Below are 22,574 nucleotides of genomic sequence, written 5' to 3' on the forward strand. Positions count from 1 at the left end.
CAGTGCCTTTGGGGGAAGAATCTCCAGAGATGAGAGTGGAGCTGCCAGTAGAGTGAGCACTCTCCTCATCACCTCAAAAGCCCCCCGCCCCTGATTCGAGGAAACCCACAGCTCAGAAGAACCGGAGGGAATGCCCGAGACCAAGGAGGATGGCTCCGAGGCTGAGGTACGGAGCCAAGCTCACCAGAGCTAATGCCCCAAGAGGCAAGATTGGATCCGATAACTGTCTGATCCGACTCCCCTCCCCGGACCCGACTGGAGAGAGTCAGGTCCTAGAATTCTGGAGTTCCAACGGAACTGAATATGTCAAAGCAATGTTCGGATCTGAAGATCCTGTGATAGGTCTCAGTTCCGATGGTTCCACCAAGGTCAGCTCCGGACAATCCGGCTCCAAGGTCAGATCATAGGATTCGGTCAGATCCAAAGCTGTCGGGGGTGGATCCAATAACAGCTTGGCGAGTGCCAGTGTAGTTATAACAGCCTCTGCACCACATGATCCATGTCGTCGGACAGGCTCCTGGAAGACCGAGTCAAGGGGGCAGGTGTTTTTGACGGCTGGAGCAATGGTGAGCCGAGAGTGGGGGATACCGGTTCCAATTCAGGGGACCGGCTCCACAACTGAAACTCCACCGGCACCGAAACTGATGGAGCCAAAGTAGTAGGCCTCTCGGATCACACAGCCTTAGGAGCCGGAGAGGAAACTTTGGACACCTTTTTAGACGGCTCCAAAGGAGCACTGGAAGATGAAGACCTCTTCCCAGACTTATCTGACTTAGAAGAAGGAGACTGTCTAGACTTAGAAGATCTCAGACCTTCTTGTATTGCTTTAGAGAAGGGGGTTTTCAACAGGCCTCTTAGAATTAACTTGTTCTTTCTCTCCAACAGAGCCCTGTGACTAAAACAATGACAAATCGAACAGGACTCTTGGAGATGGGACAGCCCCCAAACAGTACACACAAATGGTATGTCTATCAGTAAGGGACATTTTTTGTCCACATTGCTCACATTTTTTTAAACCCAGAGGGTTTAGAATCCTTGGAAAACATTGTAACCACCAATCAACAACAAGAAAGAAAAATGGTTGGGAGGGTGGCCTAATGGTTATGGTGTTTGCCTTGCAAACACAAGGTACAGGGTTTGAATCTCACAGGGGATAATTGGCTAGGCCTAAAATGGCTTGCAAGGGCAGTTAGCCTAGTACTAACCTATGAACCTACAAAAAAGCAGCCAACAATCACAACATATAGTATTACATACACACACAGACATATACATATATATATATATATATATATATATATATATATATATATATATATATATATATAATTTAAATATATATATATATATATATATATATTTAAATTATTTTTAAATAACAATTATTTTTAAACAATAACAATTTCTAAGCTAAAACAAGTCTAACAGAACGGGAAAAGATGGCACAGCCCTCTAACTTAAACAGGCTATGCCCGGAAGAGTTAGAAAAAAGGGAGGGGAAGGTATTTAAAATTCAAAGACGGGATAGGGAGAAAAGGCCTAATGAGAAAAATGACAACCAGCAGCAGTTTAACCACAGAAATAGTGGAAACACAAACACTTCACTTAAGTTATTAAGCTGAAATACCCAATAAGAAAACAACATTTCTTTCAAATATAAAGAAGAAAAGTCTACTTAGCCAGAGCCAGTAAGAAGAGCACCCGATCTTGTTTAGCAGCAAACAAGATCTGGGGTGCTCTCCTAGTGCATGATGGGATAGAGTTTAACCACGAGCTTATGTACAAGGCAGAGTCGGACCCAAGGATCGGATCTGAACCCAACCTAGTAAGAATAAAGGTGAGATAGGACAACACATCAGATGTTTTGTCTTCATGTGTTGTGGGCATTCAGCTTTCATCTTGCTCCCTTTACTGCAGAAAAGCTATCAAGGCAATGCTTCCTGGAATAATCCCCAATACATGGGGAAAAGGGTACCACATCCAACCAGAATGAACTCGTATAAATTGCACAAGACAGAGATTTGCATAAGCTTTTCTTTAGGGAAACAGATAAATTGTGGTTCACAAAACTAGTTTCTTTCTTATTCACTCCTTTTCCTTTAAGAGAGCTTATGCAGAACGTCTGAAAATCACACATAAGCTAGTTTCATTCCACATTTTGGTTTAGCATTATTACCCATATCCCTGAAGCACTCAGAGACCTGACACACACTGTTATTCAGGTAAACGTACTGCAGCAAAGGTGATGACAATGAACAGTATGACCACAGATAACTGACACTTCCACTAGCACCACAGATGACTGCTGAATGCTGATTACAACTCACTAGTTGTAGTATCTGAAGTACTTATACTGTGGCCTTGACATGAACAACTTCAAAATTTAGTTACTAGCTGAGAGATGTTAGCAGATTATGGAATAAATCACAGAAAACATAAGGATTATGTGAAACAGGCAGTCTCACAGTGACAAGGTCCTACATGCTCTCTCTCTCACAGACACACACACGCTCAATAGACTGTGGTGGCACAGTAAAACAGATGATACATAAAAAGCTGTGCTTGCCCACTTCTATAAAGGTGCCTTCCAGCTTAATTGCCAGCGAAACTTTTTTTCCTGTCATACACATCAAGTACAGTACTACTGACGCTTTTAAATTCACTGCAGATAACCTGCCTTCCAGAAGGAAATGGCAGAGGTGTAGCTAGTTGCTTTTGCACCCAGTCCCCATTCCCCAATTTTGTGCCACTCCAAAACAGAAAGAAAATGCTTTTCATTAGAGCTGAGGAGTAAAAAAAAATGTCTATTTCCTTTGTTTAAATTGTAGTAGACAACGTACATTTGTAGCTACAGTTTTCTACCAAAAAAGGAGTCGTATCGCATTAGTTTAGACCAAAAATGCTACACTTAATAAATTGTCAGTATGCACTTGGTATGCACTAAAGTGTAATTAGGATCAACCAGAAGTACACCCTAACACTTTTTCGCCATGCTACTGCAGAATGGGATATTTTATGTCGTTATTACAGCACTCATTAACACAAAATAATTGGACGAACATTCCTTAGCTCCACATCAGTCCTGACTACAAACAGAATTGTTCTAGTTCCTCACTTTATGCAGTCATGTAATCTGAAAGTTAACAACAAATGCAAATTACTTGAAAAGCTGCCTAAATGGGCTCAACTGTGACTTGATAAGAGGAAGCCAGAACATGACTGTTTTTAATAAAAGATCCTTACTATAGACTCACCTCATATTCCTGTGAGAACTTTAACCCATCATTGGCCTTCAGTCTTTCAATATGGTCAGCAAGATCTGCAGTGGAAATTGGAGGATGTTCTCGCATACCTGATGAATCCAAAAAGAGAACTCTGTAAGGCACACAGTAGTACAATTGATGCCAAACTTCATTAAACTACATGAGATTATGTCATGACTAAAAGGGTGCAAACAAAGAAAAGCACTGGGTAGCAATGCATGTAGAAACTGACAAAAGATACTTCTGTAGTAAACCACAGCATGCTGTACTGTCTGTTGTTAATCATCCATACTGAATGTGAAATGTTTGTGGTCAGAATGAGCATGCTCCGTTATTACAGGAACTGTCGTCGAGCAGCCCAGTTGCTGCAGACAATGACACTACATAACTTTTAAGGCTAGTGGCAGAAACAAAAAGAAAGCACTTGGTGCATTAGAAAAGATGGAGATGATGTTAATACAGAAAAATAAAAAAAAAATTGTGTTTTGGGCTGGGGACACAGGCTGGAACCTCAGAGATTATCACAAAAATGTATAATTACAGCTGTTGGTCATAAAATATTATTTACTGCAGCTATCTGAATCAAATTTTAATCTGATAAAAAATCCTGATGCATTCTACTAGCTTATCACTAATTTTTAAAATGATTTCTCAGTATAAACAGAAAGAAATATTTTTGGATCTCCTAACAACATTTTAATTGAATGTGCACTCAACCTGCCAAGCCTAGGGCCACTCATGACTGGAAGGCTGATATTTATCTATTACAATCCACTATCAAATCAATTCTCATCCTTTCATCAGTATCCCTCCCAAAGATGCATTATCAAAGATTGACTCAAAGATCTCTGGTACAAATTAAACTATGTGGAGGGAGGGGAGACAGTTTGGCTGCAATGAATTTGCAATCCACTGGCAAAGCCTCAGCAGTTAAGTGGTCTCCACAACAATGAGCGGCACCTCTTTGAAAAACAAAGTCTCTAACAACATACTTGTAAAACTTGTACAAAGGTAGCTGAGCTAGCGATAAGTGCTACTTTTCTGATTAAGCACTGTACTAGGGTACAGTTCTGAGACCCAGCCTGCGGGGTGAGCCTGGCCCGTTAATCATATGACAAGGTGAGTTTTCTGCTTCTTATGCTAGTGAGAATGAACTTCATGACACAATTACACAAATTATGAAGACAGAGAGACAGGATAGACTGACAGAGAAAAGGATAGAGAAAAACAGTGAGACAGAAAAGGATTATAAAACTAACTTGAAATGTTCGGGCAACTGGGGGCACTGGAACCTGCAAAAAATAAATGGGGCAAGAATTAAAAAAAAATAAGAAAAAATATATATCAGACATTTGAGACAGAACTGGAAATTCAGAAATGGATAGCTCTAAAAGACAGATAAGTGACAGGGCAGATAGAGCAAAGCCAGACATTTTTTTTTTTTGCTTTAACTGCATTAGATACACTTCTGGCTTACAGAATCAATCCCAAAGGAAAGCACGTGGTCAATAAAGGAGACCAAAGCAGTGCCATTACTATATCCACCTGTAAACAAATTCATCAAGAAGCTGGTAATATTCCAGCAACATCACAGTGACAGAGGCAACACATTTATCTGAATCTCATAACTGCCCTTTCTTGCTTTCTTTTTGATCTTTTTTCAAAGAGTGCCTATATTAATATCAGCATCTTTTTTAATTAACTAGGCTCATTTCTGTTGGCCACAGTGGGGATTGCTGACCTTTCAATTCCCTTCAAAATGCTACACATTAGCAACAGTTTCATTTCAGCTGTTTTATCTTTCACATTCAACTTTACATCAATGCTCCCTTGTTTAAGGGAGGCCTGTGTGAATGCTATCAGCTACACATTTAACTCAATTTTGTGCAGGCAACAGAAATTACTCAAGATATTGACATTTCAAGCCTCTTTCTTACCAATGCCCAAAATAAAACAGTAGTTTAACTGTTCTTCCTTAGCTTTGGTTGGTCAACACCAGATAGTCTATTTCATTCTACAGGAGGCAAAAAGCACTGGGAAAACAGAAGGGAATGGAAGGAAGGATGAGAAAAAAACAAAGATAACATGGAACCAAACTTCCAGTAGTGCTAATGCATCTTTTAGTAAAATACCTGATCACTCATTTCTGAACACATTCCAGCTTTATTCAAACACCTGCTACAAAGACTTCCTAGGTACAGCACTGTGTGTGTGATACATAATGCAGGTGAAGGCAGTTACAGTGGATGACAAAGGATATATGACAAAACAACCATAAAACTCAGTAAATGAAGTTGCAAAACTAAATTTCAAACTATAAGGTCAGGGTTTCCTTGCATATACTTATTCAATATCAGAACCACTTTTTATTCCCCTCTACTATGCCCAAACACAACTTTTACAGCTATCACTGACTTAATGACAGTATACAAAACACCTAGCTAAAACAACTACTACAGACAGCTTTGTTAAAAATAAACCCCTGACTACAACCCTGGTGAGTCAAGTTTGATTAGCATCTCAGGCAACATATGGAGCTGGCCATGGGAGGAGAGAGGAATGACATGGCTTTGCAGTTTTGCCTCTTATATAGGGAACAAGGTGGAGATGCATGTCCAAGCCCACATGCCAAAGGTGGAATGCCTGGAGATCAGGAATCACATGGGAGCCCTGGCTTCGGGATGTGTGTGTGTGTGAAAACTTGAAGAGTTATATTACCTATGGAATCTCACACTGTACACCAAACCTTGAGGCATTATAGGGCATGTGCAGGGTGGGGGGTTAAGGAGCAAAATCATGAAAATCTCAAACCATCCCTGTTTGTTGGCCATTGCCTCAGTGATGGGGAGCAAACAGACCAAATAGCCGAGAGAGAAATAGATAACTGGCAAGCAGCAGAATAAATAAATAAATAAACAAATAAAACAGCTAAAAGACAAATTTTAGCATCGATGACTGACTGGTAGCATGGGATGTTGAATTACGGTTGGGTGACTACCATGTTGCCGATCCTTCAAATGTGCAAGTCCCAGTTCAGCAAATGCACTGTGGATTCGCACATATGAGACCGATCTTAGAACTACAGATCCTGGTACAGTGGGGATCGGGAAATTTACCCTTTTCCACACTTTAGCGCAATCTTGGAGTTGGGTGTGGAGGGTGCAGCCCCCAATGCGGGGTGCAGGGGGGCTTGACCCCCTGTAAAAACATGTAGTTCAGTGTTGTGCAGTACATTCATACTGCTGACAACTAGAACTTGTGTTACTAGTTTGAGAGGTGTAGGGGAAACAGTATGTCGAACAATGCCAAATACGAACAATCGGCATGATGTTCGACATACTGACCTAGTTTAGTGTTCAATGCTGTGGTTCGATGCAATGAACATTTTTTGTTTTGTCTGTCACAATTTGGATAGTAAACACACACACACACACACACATATATACATATATATATATATATATATATATATATATATACATATTTATATAGATATGCATGAGGCACATGATGACTTCTATGAAAGGTTGGACACTAAGGAGGGAGAAAAGGACCTGTACCAACTGGCTAGACAGAGAGACTGAGCTGGGAAAGATGTGCAGCAGGTAAGGCTGATAAAGGACAGTGTGTGCTGAGCAGATAGAACAGGTACTTTGAGGGGCTGATGAAAACAATGAGAGAGAGAAGGAGGGATACTGTGGGAAGAGTGAATCAGGAAGTGCAACGGATTAGCAAGGAGGAAGTAAGAACAACTATGAAGAGGGTGAAGAATGGAAAGGTTGTTGGTCCAGAAGACATACCTGTGGAAGCATGGAGTTGTTTAGGAGAGATGGCAGTGGAGTTTTTAACCAAATTGTTTAATGAAATCTTGGAAAGCGAGAGGATGCTTGAGGAGTGGAGAAGTGTTCTGGTACCAATTTTTAAAGAAAAAGGGTGATGTGCAGACCTGTAGTAACTACAGAGTGATAAAATTGATCAATCGCATCATGAAGTTATGGGAAAGAGTAGTGGAAGCTAGGTTAAGAAAGGAGGTGATGATTAATGCAAAGCAGTATGGTTTCATGCCATGAAAGGGCACTACAGATGCAATGTTTGCTCTGAGGGTGTTGATGGAGAAGTATAGAGAAAGTCAGGAGTTGCATTGTGTCTTTGTGGACTTAGAGAAAGCACATGACAGGATGCCTAGAAAAGAGTTGTGGTATTGTATGAGGAAGTCGGGAGTGGCAGGAAAATATGTAACAGTGGTACAACACATGTATGAAGGTAGTGTGACAGTGGTGAGATCTGCAGTAGGAGTGATGGATGCATTCAAGGTGGAGGTGGAATTACATCAAGGATCAGCTCTGAGCCTTTTCTTATTTGCATTGGTGATGGACAGGTTGACAGATGAGATCAGACAGGAGTCCCTGTGGACTATGATGTTTGCGGATGACATTGTGATCTGTAGAGAGAGTAGGGAACAGGTTGAGGAGACCCTGGACAGGTGGAGATATGCTCTACAGAGGAGAGGAATGAAGGTCAGCAGGACTAACACAGAATACATGTGTGTGAATGAGAGGGAGGACACAGGAATGGTGAGGATGCAGGGAGTAGAGCTGACGAAGATGGCTGAGTTTAAATACTTGGGATCAACAGTTCAGCATAATGATGAGCGTGGAACAAAGGTGAAGAAGAGAGTACAGGTAGGGTGGAGTGGGTGGAGAAGAGTGTCAGGAGTGATTTGTGACAGACGGGTACCAGTAAGAGTGAAAGGGAAGGTCTATAAGAGGTAGTGTACCAGCTATGTTATATGGGTTGGAGATGTTGGCATTGACGAAAAGACAGAAGTCAGAACTGGCAGTAGTAGAGTTGAACATGTTAAGATTTGCATTGGGTGTGAAGAGGATGGACAGGATTAGGAATCAGTATATTAGAGGGTCAGCTCAGGTTGGACAGTTTGGAGACAAAGCCAGAGGGGCAAGACTGCATTGGTTTGGACATGTGATGTGGAGAGATGCTGGGTATATTGGGAGAAGGATGCTAATGATGAAGCTGCCAGGTAAGAGGAAAAGTGGAAAGCCTAAGATAAGGTTCATGGATGTGGTGAGAGGGGACATGCAGGTGGTTTATGTGACACAGCAAGATGCAGGGGACAGGAAGAAATGGAAATAGATCTGCTGTGGTGACCCCCAAGGGGAACAGCCGAAAGAAGAGTAGGAAGATATGCTATCTTCTGTAGCAAAGCATAATTCATTTAAATCCCTCTCCTACACCACATTAAGCTACTCTTACTAAAGTTAAGATTCAGTGCATTCTATGCCTTTCAAAATCCTCAAATGTGCTGCCCTTGTTGCCTGAAATAAACATATGAGTGTAGCCATGCATACACCATATGAGTCATGGTGTGCAAATTAATACTTAAGGGAGCAACACTGTGCCCAGTGCAGACAGCAAATAATGTGGCTTCAGTCACATAACTCTCATTTATTTTTTGCATTTATTTTACCAGGAAGGTATGATTTGGAAAATCCCAGTTTCAGTAAAGACCAAAGAAGAAAATCTCAAAAAAACACACACAGCACATTAATACAGCACTGGCAAGTTACTTGACAGCCAACTCACAAAACTGTTAGTAGTTTAAGTCTGATTTAGTTGGTACAATAACAAGTTAGAATTTTAACATTAAATAGTTAAGTCTATTAAAACAAACAGTAACTCACTAAACTCTTTTTACAATGCAGAAGGATGATTTTCACCACATCAAAAATAGAAGTGCACAGTACAGGTCTAAAATGGTTAATGTAATACTTTTATACAATAAATATTAAAATTGGCCTGACAGGATTACAGCACAAGAGAACTCTCCTTGAAATAAAAAACACAGCTAACACTGCAAAAAAGTATATAACATATCTAACTAAAGCATTCACTGGCAGTAATGCTGGTAAAGCATTAGTCTAAAAGTATGAGAAATGTGTATCAAAGTAGCACACATCAGTGGTACAGTTGTACACAGCAAAAAAAAAAAAAAAAAAAAAAAAAAGCACTATTGTTTTTTTTTCTTGTTTAACCCACAAATTTTCTTCTGTTCTGAGCTCTGTTACCACTGGTCCTAGTAGAGCCTGCAGCACTCATTTCTTCCTTCTACAGACAGAATTTGGACAATGGAATCTTTAGCTAACAGCCATGCTTGCAAAGCTGCAAGCTGCCAGCTCTACAGAACATCCCGCCCTATATAATACACCATGGGGTTGCCTAAACATCCATACAGTGAAGCATACATTTCAGACAAGAAGGCAGAGGGACTCTGGTGGAGTACTGCAAGCTGCTGCACCTCAGTTCCATCTTATAACCACAGGATCAAACTGCCACAAATACACCACAAATCTCACCACAGAGTAAGACAGCAAACAGTCAAGCTGCTTGGTCCAATGCATCCCACCATACTGCCTGGAACCAGAATATCTAATTAATTCTAGTAATCAAGAAATGTTAGCTTTATTCAATTCACAGTTGACAATGTTTTACACTTGATAAAACCAGTAAAGATTTCAAGTCTTCTCAGGATATAAAATAAATGAAAATAAAACAAAGGCCACAGCAGTAAACTATATACCTGCATATGAACTGGTTCAGCAATACACATATCTATGGGAACATAAGATGAATCATTTAGGTAAATGGTATATTTAGGTAAAAGAATAATAAGTTTAAAGGTGCAGGATATGAATTCGGATGAAGTAACAGCCAGAGAGATTGAAACATTAAGAAAAGCCTCTAATTGGAAAACCCCAGGCCCAGATACAGTACCTAACTTTTGGCTGAAAGAATTAACATCTTTGCATGAAGATTTAGCCATGAGTAAGAACTACTTGTATGCGCACCGAGAACAGACTCCAACCTGGCTAACGACAGGAAAAACAATGCTCCTACTTAAGAATGAACCTGCAAGCTACCCTAAAAATTATAGACCAATAACTTGCCTTCTGATGACGTATAAACTATACATGGGAATCGATGCTGACAGAGTTTATAGTAATTTAAAAGAAAACTTAATTATGGCAGTAGAACAAAAAGGGCAATAAAAGAAAGTCATACGGAACAAAGGATCATTTGTTGTTACATAAAGTCATACTGGAGAATCGTAAAAAGGGGAGGAGTCTAAGTATAGCATGGATTGACTACAAAAAAGCATTTGATAGTATCCCACATTCCCTGATAAAAAAGTGCTTAAAAATGTATAAGATGCACCCTACACTGATCAACTACATTAGTGACCATGAAATAGTGGCAGACCACTTTGCAATTAAGCCATGAAAAAGGACAGATTATTATCCCAGGGATAAAAATTCAAAGGGGGATATTCCAGGGTGATTATCTGCCACCGCTGCTGTTCTGCCTTGCCATTAACCCATTAAGCTGTCTACTTAGCTTAGGCCATAGCTATAATTTGGCTACTAGAAAACAACAAAGTGTAAAGACTTATCTTCTCAGTCAATGATTTAAAACTGTAGAGCTCATCAGATGAGGAACTGAAAGCACAGCTGCAGGTTGCCAAAACTTTTTCAGATGAAATAAGTATGTCATTTGGTATTGGTAAGTGTGCAAAAGCAACCTTTAAAGCAGGAAAACTGCAGCACCAAGAAAACATCAGTTTAGGACAAGAATGTGATACAAAAGAAACTGAGCAAGGAGGAGTGTATAAATATTGATGAAGGATCAACAATAAAACATGAGCAAATGTGAATAAAACTTAGTAAGAAATAATTTAGACTTATATTAATCCTGAAAACAGCACTGAAATCTAGGAACAAAAATCCAAGCTATAAACCAATTTGCTCTTCCTGTCCTAACTTACAGTTTTGGAGTGAGTGACTGACTGGCCCCAAAAAGTGTTGGATAGATTAGATAGGAAAACAAGGAGAATGCTTCATGCTCACCAAATGATTTATAAAAATCAGTGCACACCAAGATTATAAATTCCCCGTTCTAAAGAGGGATGGGCCTCCTTGAAATTGATTACATGTATATACCTGCAATCATGGGACTCCACACACATCTGCTGACCTCATGAGACCCAAATGTAGTGAAAGTTTTGAAACATGAGGAGAATAAATCTAAGATGAATTCTCTGCTTAATCTAGTAAATGCATATCTGCATCAAGCAGGAATGAAAATCAAACCAGAAGTAGATAAAAAATCAGGCAGCAACTGAATGTGTCAAAAAACAAAATAAAGTTTGCTCAGGCTCACTCTGCTCCTCTACCCTACCCCCATTCCCACACACCCCTGATATGTCCTTTATTCTGTAGGTTCCTTACCACACCCCCTAAAGGGACCCCTCTTGACCTTCTCCCTCAGTCCCCTTCCTCCCTCCACTCTCCTCCACACTTACCACCAATTTAACTCTTCTTTTTAGCCTCGCCCTCACTTACACACTTCTACATGATCTACTTTTCCTTTTACTCTATAACCTTTCACTTCCTTACTTCATCTATTACATATTCTCTACCACCTCACTAACCTACATTTCACAATGTCCCATCACTTCCTACCACTTGTACTTCTAATTACTTCCACTCCATCCTCTATAACCTCACCTCTTATACTTTTTTTCTTAAGCCTAACTTCTTCTCACCTACCTCAACCTATCCTCCAGTTTTCTCTCAACTCCCTCATTGTTTCTTAACACCACCAGTCAACACCATCTAAAACATTAACCCCCAAAACTAAACTTAAGACATTCAAACCTACTTAACCTAAAGGAAAAGTCAAATACTTTTTTTCTATAAATCACTAAGCCACAATCAACCTTCACTTTCCTATCCCTTTTACCTGCAGGTGACATACACACCAACCCTGGCCCTAGTTCACCTTCATGCTCTGATGGTATCGCCAAACAATCTATCAGTTCCTTCTCTCATATTCCACCTAAGCACATCTCCTGCTATGCCATCAACATGAGAAGCTTAGTAAATAAAAATGCTGAATTCCATTCTTGGATCTCTCAACACTCTCCTAACATCAAAGCCCTTTCTGAGACTTGGCTTAAATCCCACATTCCAAATAAAAGCATCCTTCCCACTGGCTAGAACATCTTAAGACTAGATCAAACCAATAAATCTAACACTTACCATTCTAGTGTCCCCCTCCCCTCCACACTCTTCAGCTGAACTTCTTTTGGCAAACTGTAAAATTAATGCCCACACCTCATTTAACATTGCTGTAATTTATATTCCACCTGATGACATCACAAAACTGGAAAGTATTCTTTCCTCTTTCTCATCTGATCTCCACAATGAGACTATAATCATGGGAGATGTTAACATTAACTGGTCTACTCTTACCTTAGCATCTCCCTCCACTTTCATCAACTTACATGGTTTTACCAAACTCATAACTATATTTACTTTTACCACTAAATCTACAACCCATTCATCTATACTTGACTGGATACTAGTATCACATTCCCATAAATATCACTTCCCTAAAACCCTTCCTGACACCCTCAGTGACCACTGTCCGACTAAGGTCCTTCATTTTACTTCACACTTAAACCCCATACAATCAAAGCTTGCCATAATCCAAAAAAAACTTTGACTCTAATGAACTTAATAGTCAACTCTCAGCTATCAACTGTTCCTTTCTCAGACAACCACAACTCAATGAAGTTGTCACTGAATTTAATAATATATTTCATAACATACTCAATTCTCTTGCCCCTATACGTTATGTTAGAATAAAATCTGCCATAACCCCCTGGCTGTCTCCCGCCACTCGCTCCCTAATGGCTCAATGGATAAAAATTGGAAAATTTGGTCTAAAACCAAACTGCTGTTTTACCTACAATAATACAGACACCTTCGCAACCTTACAGAGAAACTACTACTCTAATCCCCCCAAAACACACCTACATAACCCAAAGAAATTCTGGCATACAATTAATCAAAACCTTCATCCCGGTAACCCATCTACTCCACAGCCTAACCCCTCTCTCACTCCTCTCCAAACTGCTCCTAACTACAACTCCTACTTCATAGACTCTATTGCTAAACTTATAAATCTTCCACACACTTACTCCACCACACCCCTTTCTCGTCTATTCCCTCTAATAATTCCTCTGCTTTCTGCTTAAAAACTGTTTCCACTACATATGTAAAATATTTACTCCTGAAGCTTAAACCTTGTTCTCCCTCTGTTGATGGTTTCCCTCCTCTCTTTCTCCAACTAGCTGACAACTCCCTAACACTACCCATCTCAATTCTCATCAATTGATCTATTACTGAAGCTATGGTCCCTGACATATGGAAAAAGTTCTACACCCTTCCCATCCATAAATGAGGCACTTCTACTGAACTGTCTAACTACAGGCCCACAGGAATTCTATCACCTCTATCCAAGACCTTGGAGAAATGTGTACACAAAAATCTTATACCAACTTACAAATGAGAACCAAATCACCTCTACCAAACATGGTTTTCACCCTGGTCATAGTAGCTCTACTGCTCTCATCTCCTTCATAAATACCATTTCACAAGCCAGGGACCAGAATAAACTTGTTCCCGGTCTCTTTCTTGACCTCTCAAAGACATTTGATATGGTCTCCCACCCCCTTCTGTTAGATGACCTCTCTCTAGTAACCCTATCTACCTTAGCAACCGTTTCCAATCTGTCAAATGGTGCTCTATCTGCCCTGAGCTCCCTATACAGATGGGAGTTCCCCAAGGGTCAATTCTTGGACCACTGCTTTTTAAAAGGTTTACTAATCATTTCTCTTCCTTAACCCAATATTCATCACTTGTCCAGTATGTGGATGGCTTCCACAGTCATCACCAATGCTGATACCCTCCCTGAACTTCATACTAAAACTCAACACTCCTCCTTGTCTGTTGAAAACTGGCTCAACCTAAACATTCTAATCTTAAATCCTAAGATGACCAAACTCTTACTCTTCATACCAAAAACTTTGTCCCATTTGAAATCTTTCACAATCTCTTCCCACAATAACACACCCATCATAGCAGAAAGCCACACCAAACTACTAGGAGACATTACTGATGACCAGCAAAAATTTGACCTGGATGTTCTAAGTAACACTAAAAAAACCCATCAAAAACGTGGTCTTCTTTATAGGAACAAAACCTCTCTCTAGTACTGCTAAATGATCTCTTTCACGTGCCTACCTATTAACAAAACTTCTCTATGGCTCTCAAATTCTCACCAACTTACAATCCACACTTATTTCTAAACTACAGTCCACTTACAACAAGATAGCTAAATTTGCTGCTGAGTTTCCTTACTTCACTCATCGCTGTTTAGCACTCAGAAAACTGAACTGGTCAGAGTTCCCTCATCACCTCCTCTTCTCAGCTTCAAATAATTCATTCTATTCTATACCAACCACTTTCTGCCCCAGTATTTCATCAATCATCTCCCCCTACAGCCCTGTTAGAACCCTGTGAAGCTCTGAACATCTCCTGACTATTCTCAAGCCGAAGACCAACATAAGAAAAAAACCTGTATATATCTGTTACCCTGCTGAGAAATGGAACAAACTATCTCTCAACATCCGATTCATTAGATACAAATCCCAATCCAGAAAGGCAGTAAAAATTCACTTCAAGAAAAATAAACTATGTTTGTGCTATCTTCCACCTGGTTGACTCATCTCCCTAAGGTATCCTATTCTCTTACCTTGCTTCTAATTCTATGAAACCCTACCTTTCTCCTTATCTATATTACAACACTGCTACTCATCTATCTTTCCTCTCTGCTTCTATCCTCCACTCTTACAAATTCCATTCATACTTGACTAACTTCATCTACTCACAGCCAGTCTAACTTTTTCTGTATAAACTTTTCAAAAGTTAATGTCTAGCTGTATTGTTTCTTGTTTCTCTACTCTGTACCTCCTCATGCTGAAATGTATATTCAAATTGCTATGTATGTTAAACTTGCTATTACTTATGTCTGTGTAAATCTTTTGGATTATTAAATGTCAATTAATTGTATGTTTTTACTGTGCAGCTTTTCTCCCTGGGTCTCCACTGAAAAAGGGCTTTGTCCCAGTTGGACTAAACCGGTCAACAAATGTCAAACAAATCATCATCTTCTTTCAGATGTTCCCGTTAGGGGTCGCCACAGCGGATCACCTGTTTCCATTTCTTCCTGTCCTCTGCATCTTGCTCTGTCACACCAACCACCTGCATGCCCTCTCTCACCACATCCATAAACCTTATCTTAGGCCTTCCTCTTTTCCTGTTACCTGGTAGCTTCATCCTTAGCATCTTTTTCCCAATATACTCAGCATCCCTCCTCAGCACATGTCCAAGCCAACATAATCTTGCCTCTCTGGCTTTGTCTCCAAACCTTCCAACCTGGGCTGACCCTCTAATATACTTATTCCTTATCCTGTCCACCCGTGTCACACCCAGTGCAAATCTTAACATCTTTAACTCTGCCACATCCAGCTCAAACTCCTGCCTTTTTGTCAATGCCACCGTCTCCAACCCATATAACATAGCTGGTCTCACTACCCTCTTGTAGACCTTCCCTTTCACTCTTACAGGTACTCGTCTGTCACAAATCACTCCTGACACTTTTCTCCACCCACTCCATCCTACCTGTACTCTCTTCTTCACCTAACTTCCACACTCACCATTACTCTGAACTACTGACCCCAAGTATTTAAACTCATCCACCTTCGCCACCTCTACTCCTTGCATCCTCACCATTCTTCTATCCTCCCTCTCATTCACAGACATATATTCGGTCTTAGTCCTGCTGACCTTCATTCCTCTTCCCTCTAGAGCATATCTCCATCTCTCCAGGGTCTCCTCCACCTGTTCCCTACTCTCACTACAGATCACAATATCATCTGCAAACATCATTGTCCATGGGGACTCTGATCTCATCTGTCAACCTGTCCATCCCCATTGCAAATAAGAAAGGGCTCAGAGCTGATCCTTGATGTAACCCCACCTCCACCTTAAACGCATCCATCACTCACACTGCAGCCCTCACCGCTGTCACACTACCCTCGTACATATCCTGTACCACTCTTACATACTTCTCTGACACTCCTGACTTCCTCATACAATACCACAACTCCTCCATAGGCACCCTGTCATATGCTTTCTCTAAGTCTACAAAAACACAATGCAACTCCTTCTTAAATTCTCTGTACTTCTCCATCAAGACTCTCAGAGCAAACATCGCATCTGTAGTGCTCTTTCCCGGCATGAAACCATACTGCTGTTCACTAATCATCATGTCCCTTCTTAACCTAGCTTTAACTACTCTTTCCCATAACTTCATGCTGTGACTGATCAATTTAATCCCTCTGTAGTTACTACAGCTCTGCACATCAACCTTAGTCTTAAAAATTGGTACCAAAACACTTTTTCTCCATTCCTCAGGCATCCTCTCACTTTCTAAGATTTCATTAAACAATCTGGTTAAAAACTCCACTGCCATTTCACCTAAACACCTCCATGCTTCCACAGGTATGTTATCTGGGCCAACAGCCTTTCCATTCTTCATTGTCTTCATAGCTATCCTTACTTCCTCCTTGCTAATCCATTGTACTTCATGATTCACTATCCCTACATCATCCAACCTTCTCTCCCTCTCATTCTCTTTATTCATCAACCCCTCAAAGTACTCTTTCCATCTCCTCAACACCCACTCCTTGCTTGTATGTTTCCCTCATTATACCTTAATAAATAAATAAATACTACGGTGAATGACCAGATAAGAAGGCAAGAAATGTGGAAAAAGCATAAATACAGTTGCAAGTATAGAAAACTTCTGAAAGAACCTCATGTTGATCAGGAAAGAATGCAGGAATGGTTAAGGAGAGGCAAATTCAAATCAAGAGATGAAAGGTTAATACTGGCAGCCCAAGACAGTGGGCTATGTACATGATGGTTTACAAAGTCCATTGAACATTTGGGAGAAACAGATAAATGTAGGTTTTGTAAAACCGAATTGGAAAAAGTCGCACACCTCGTTCCTGGTTGCAAAATACTAATGGTAGAAGGACTGTATACTGAAAGGCATAATAATGTGGGAAGACTGTTGCACTGGGGATTGTGCAAACATTATGGTACTGAAGTGGCTGAAAAACATGGGAAACATAACCCACAAAGCATCATACAAAATGATGACATCTATATCACATAGGATCACCCATTATCAACAGTTCAAATGACAGATGCTAGAAAACCGGACATAGTGGTCCAAGAAAAGAAAAGTAGCATTGATCATTGAAATCGCCACAACCAGTGACTACAGTGTCTTACGTACAGACAGACACAAAGTCATAAAATATCAGGATCTACAGGCAGAAATTATAGCAATGGGGAAGAAAGATACCCAGACAGTTCCAATAGTAGTAGGAGCAAGGGGTCTTATAAAAAAGATTCTACAATTGTATTTAGGTATGTTACCAATACATGTTACACCATGCAAATTGCAGGAGGAGTCATTATTGGGCACATTGCTGGTGCTGCGAAGAGCACTTTTGGCTGACATCAAAGATTGAAACAATACAAATTTCATTAACTTTAATCGTACCTTGACTTAGGAATGGGATCCATTCCCGTCATGGTACTAGAAACCCAAAAGATTTGGAGAAATTAAAGAGAGTGAATGGATTAAAAAGGGTTCTGTTTTACTAAGAATATGTGAGAAGAGAGTAAACGAGAAAATACAAAAATTATGGCTATGGCCAGTAAAATACAATCAGTGAAAATCTTTCTAGTCCCTTTAGTTTTATATACAGGTCAGGTATATTTTTTTATCAACCAAAAGATAATTAATGAAGAGCAGAAGAGATTTATTTGGAAGTGGAAGAGGGCAAGAGTTAACTGGGATAAATCAATTCTCCCTGTACATCAAGTTGGTTTAGGATTATCTGATTTGAAGGGAAACTTACAGCTATCGAATTAAGGCTCATATACCTAACACAAGCAGAAGGTTATAAGTCAAAGCAGAAAGGGGTGATGATGAAATGGGGAGGGGAGTTGTAGTAAGATGACAAAAGGAGAGCGCAGAATTTTGGATGTAGGTCTTAAGGGGACCAACAGCCATACAGAATATTAAATTGTTAAAGCAGCAGAAAGTATTACAAGATCTAAGCCTACACAGGACTAGAAAAAGGAGATGTTTATCAATTATATAATATATTTATAATTTAGGTGATATAATAATATAATTATTTAAACTGTAGCTGTTTTTGTATTATTTTCACAGACTGAAATTATTGTTCTAAAACGTTTTATAATACTTTGGAGCTTTTCTCCCCGGGCATCCCCTGAAAATGGGCTCCCAACCAGTCAGACTTTCCCAGTAATCAAATGTCAATAAATAAATAAAATCATTAGGGATAACTGCAAATATGAGTGTAAAAAAGTAGGCAAGAGGGGCTGGAATTTACTAGGGAAAATCAGCTAAGGAACCAAGGTCTGGGAACAAATAACTAAAGAGGGAAATGTAAGAGAGTAAGATGAGACCAAACAGAAGTCTGAATTGCAGGTTGGAGAATACCATCCCTACTAGGGACTAGTAAAAGAGTATGGGCAAAGGCAGAGACACACACATTGTTAAATAAAAGATCAGCTCTGGTAATGTTTTTAGACAAGTCTAAAACTGAAGCTTCTGTAAAAAAAAAAAAAAAAAAAAAACATAGTAATGCATGAAAAATACTGCATGATAACTATAAGAATCAATTGAATATTAGAAAGGACTGGGAAATGAGAATGGAAGAGCAACACACAAAGGAGCAATGGTAGACATCTGTAAGGCTTCCAAGTGTGCAACAAAGTCCAGAAGGTTTAGAAATTTTTACATGGAAGTGCACGCATAAGTGTTTTTATACCCTAGCAGAATTCAGAGAATTTGTTCTCAGACAGATAGCACATGTTGGAGGCGTAATGGGGAAAAAACAGAGAGAGATAACTGGAAACATGTTTTTCTGGGAATGTAACAAGTTGGCAAATTTTAAAAATTCCCTGTAATCTCTCAAAACACTGGAGAAGTAAATGATTGCAGCTAAGGATATGATGTTTTTGACCTGGGATATAGGATCTGAATTGCCCAAAAACAGTAAAGATTTCTTTAGTTTAATGCTACTGGCTGCTATATAACTACTAAAACAGATAAAAGAAGTGTGATCTTTACAAAAGGGAAAGGACCAAAACACACAAATAAATGGAATTTGTCAGATCAAAGCATACAGGAGTGAAATGGAAGGGACGGCAAGAACTGAGCATGTACATAAAGCTGTTATGAGCAAAAGTTGTTAAAAAGAAAGCATATATGTACAATGTATGAAAATAATAATGCAATGGTTGTTACAGTTTTTCTTTTCTATTAATGCATGTGAACATGCCACTTTAAAAAACAGTCAAGTTTAATATTAAAGATGTTTTAAAAAAATAAAAGCGCTCTGGAAGCATTTTTGTCTCTAAGGCCAGTGGCGGGAAGACTGCCGAATGGCTGACCGATTATATATAGGGCTCCTGCTCTGCTCCATGATGGATCACGTTTCTTAAACCATACAGTGGCCAAGGTGAGCGCCACACATTTCCAGCACTTTTTGTCACAACCTGCGAAAGATTTGACTGGAGGAAATAAAGGACACCTTGAGGATGGTGGGAACCATCTGCCATTCGAGGACTCAGCAACGAGGATCTAATACCAGGAGATCTGGGAAAGCTTGTGGTGGCTTTGCATCCACTGAAGCCACACAGTTTTCTGCAATATCTGTATCCTTAAGTATGTAACTGGTGCCAGGAAAATCACACTGACCAAGAAGCCCAGAAGATGGAGGTTGCATAAGTCTGTATCCTCTCCGGCAGCATCACTCAGAATGCAAAAGAAATGACCTTCAGGGACCTTTCTGCAGGCAGGAATGACTAGCACTGAAGAATCTTCAACTTAACACCGAAGAGGATAATATCGGAGAACAGATCACTGACAGAGTCTCCCATGCTACCATTACCCCAAGGACTGCAATCTCAGAAATGCCTACTGAAGGAACAATTGCAGGGAGTCCCTCAATGCGGCTGTCAACTGTCAGTCATCTAGATATGTAAATGCATACAAGTTCTTCTCCTGAAAGGCCATGGTCACCATTGCTGATATCCTGATTAAAAAAAAATCTGAGTGGTAAAGAAAGATGAAAAGACAGTAGTGCTTAGACAAGGAAAAATCAAAGGACCTCCCATGAGAAACTAAGGCAGTGCCTTGTAAACATCTGGAAGTTGAATGAGTTCACTGAAGCTACTGTGGTCCAGAATGGGAATGAAGTCATCAATCCCTACTGGAATTAGAAATGGTGGCAACATATTTCTCTGCTAAGGAGAAACAACCTCTATAGCTTCCTTGAAGACCAGAGTGTAGTAGAGTCTGGGTAGGTTTCAAGAACTATGTGGAAGCAGGGTACCTTCTATGGCAGAAACAAATACATAATCCACGATGACCATGTCTAGAATCTGCTAGTTCCTTGCGATGGCTCTCTGTGCCACATCAAAATGAGAACTATCCCTCTGTGGCCAGCACAGGACAAAAAAAAACAGGACTATTACTATTGGGATGTAATGTCTCAATGGACACAGAAGAGACATAAGCCTGTACGATGCTTCAAGACATTGTCTGGTCTGTAGTGACATTTCTTCCATTTTTAGAGCTGGATAAATGGAGTACTAGTACAGGAGGCTACAACAAAAATAAGTGAGGCTCTCCACACTGGTGAAGGCTGGTTTCTTCTTAAAGAGATAATCTTCCAAGTCCATACAAGGCTGAACTAAAGTACCCCCCCCTCCCCTGAAAAGGGCAGCTATTGATTAAGTTTCTAAGTTCCCCCTTAAGGGAAGAAAACCCTGGGCAATCCTATCCAGCAGGTACATACATATAAGCCTGCAGTCCTGAACAAAGTACTGCTACAGCAGAAACTGCAACTGAGGGTATGAAACTATAAGACACAGTCTTTATCATCTTACCTTGATATCAAGTTCAGGTAGGAATGAAGGAATCATTTCCCAACAACTGGTTTACAAGAAAAAAGTATAATCTGTAAAGGTGGGACAACCGGTTGAAAGCTTTGAACCTCAAAGTGGCAGAATAATCCCTCTCTTGCAACTCCCGTCCAAGGTTTTAGACTCACTGTTTGGTGGCAGAGTGCTGTGGTATCTTGAGTCCTGCAGTGGACAGAAGAGATCACATACAACTCATGTCAGATGACGACTGGCCAGGGACTTGTTCCATGTAGCATACTGAGAATGTAATCCTTCTTAGGCACAACAAAAGCAGAGTCGACATGTTTTCCAGCTGTAAGGGAAGGAATTAACTCAGTATCCAACTCCTGGAAGGCTGCATAAGCTTAACTGCTAAACATAGCTTTGTCTAGAGAACAGTAGGCGTGAGGAATCATTTTTCTTCACCATTTCATACAGAATAGCCTCCTCATCCTCAGACTCTAGGTAAGACTCTGGGGGAAAACAGACTCCTATGCAGCCAACTCCAGAAAAATAGACTGACAGGGGAATTACAGTAAGATAGGTACAGAATGGAAGTCAGGAAATGGGGTATAACACTTGGGAATGCATTTTCAAAGGGCACCATGGGAGCATGACATGCATGTCCCAGACCAGACCTGGCACAGGCATTATCCTATATTCCCTATCAGCCCATTCCTGCAGTCAATTCTCCACCAGACTTTAAACAATATTTAATGGCCAAGCCCTGAACAATGAGTCCTGGTGCTAGAAGGCTCACTGGATTATCCTAAACTCAGGCTAATGGAAACTAATGAGCCAGGAGAATACCCTGGAAAGTGTGACACAAGAATGCTTACCAGTATCAGACTACTGGCTGGTATGTTTCAGACACTTGTTTACTTGGCTATGCAGACTGGTCTTTCTCTGACCACATTCACAAGGGTAAAGGTAAATGCATCACACATTTATTTATGTTACATTTGTTAACCGGGGGTGTCTGACTGAGCCGAAAAGGCCCTTTTTCAGAAGAGGCCCGGGGAGAAAAGCTCCACAAAGAAAAATTACAGACACATTTAGTTATTTAGACATAATCAGTGTACACACAAATTACAAGAGACATGTTTTTACAGTGGCATGCGGCACAAACAGTTACAGTGGAGAGAACAATCAAAAAAGATATTAATTTTAAAAATAAAGGTAAGTCATAGATTTGTGGTGTACAGCTGAACTTTGGAATGTAGGTAGAAAACATACATAGTACACAGGTACAGTACATACATTGTAGATTAGCCAGTGTTTGAGAGTAAGATTGAAAAACTATTATAAATTG

General features: G+C 40.1%; 1 protein-coding gene across 18 annotated transcripts in view; it reads right to left on the reverse strand.

Moving 5' to 3' along the window:
* Positions 1-22,574, reverse strand: part of PTPRF (protein tyrosine phosphatase receptor type F) — a 3,404,399-nt gene that overhangs the window by 568,045 nt on the left and 2,813,780 nt on the right. For 13 of the 18 annotated variants that reach the window (XM_044085436.1, XM_044085429.1, XM_044085435.1 and 10 more), the window contains 2 exons: positions 4,523-4,555; positions 3,255-3,352 (listed from right to left, as the gene is read on the reverse strand). In XM_044085436.1, the coding sequence (XP_043941371.1) occupies positions 3,255-3,352; positions 4,523-4,555 (131 nt within the window). The remainder of the gene's footprint in view (positions 1-3,254; positions 3,353-4,522; positions 4,556-22,574) is intronic. The other 5 variants (XM_044085440.1, XM_044085438.1, XM_044085437.1 and 2 more) reach the window with 1 other exon arrangement.

The sequence above is a fragment of the Protopterus annectens genome, chromosome 10.part0 (assembly GCF_019279795.1).
Source record: "Protopterus annectens isolate FY-2018-M chromosome 10.part0, PAN1.0, whole genome shotgun sequence".
NCBI lineage: Eukaryota > Metazoa > Chordata > Ceratodontiformes > Protopteridae > Protopterus > Protopterus annectens.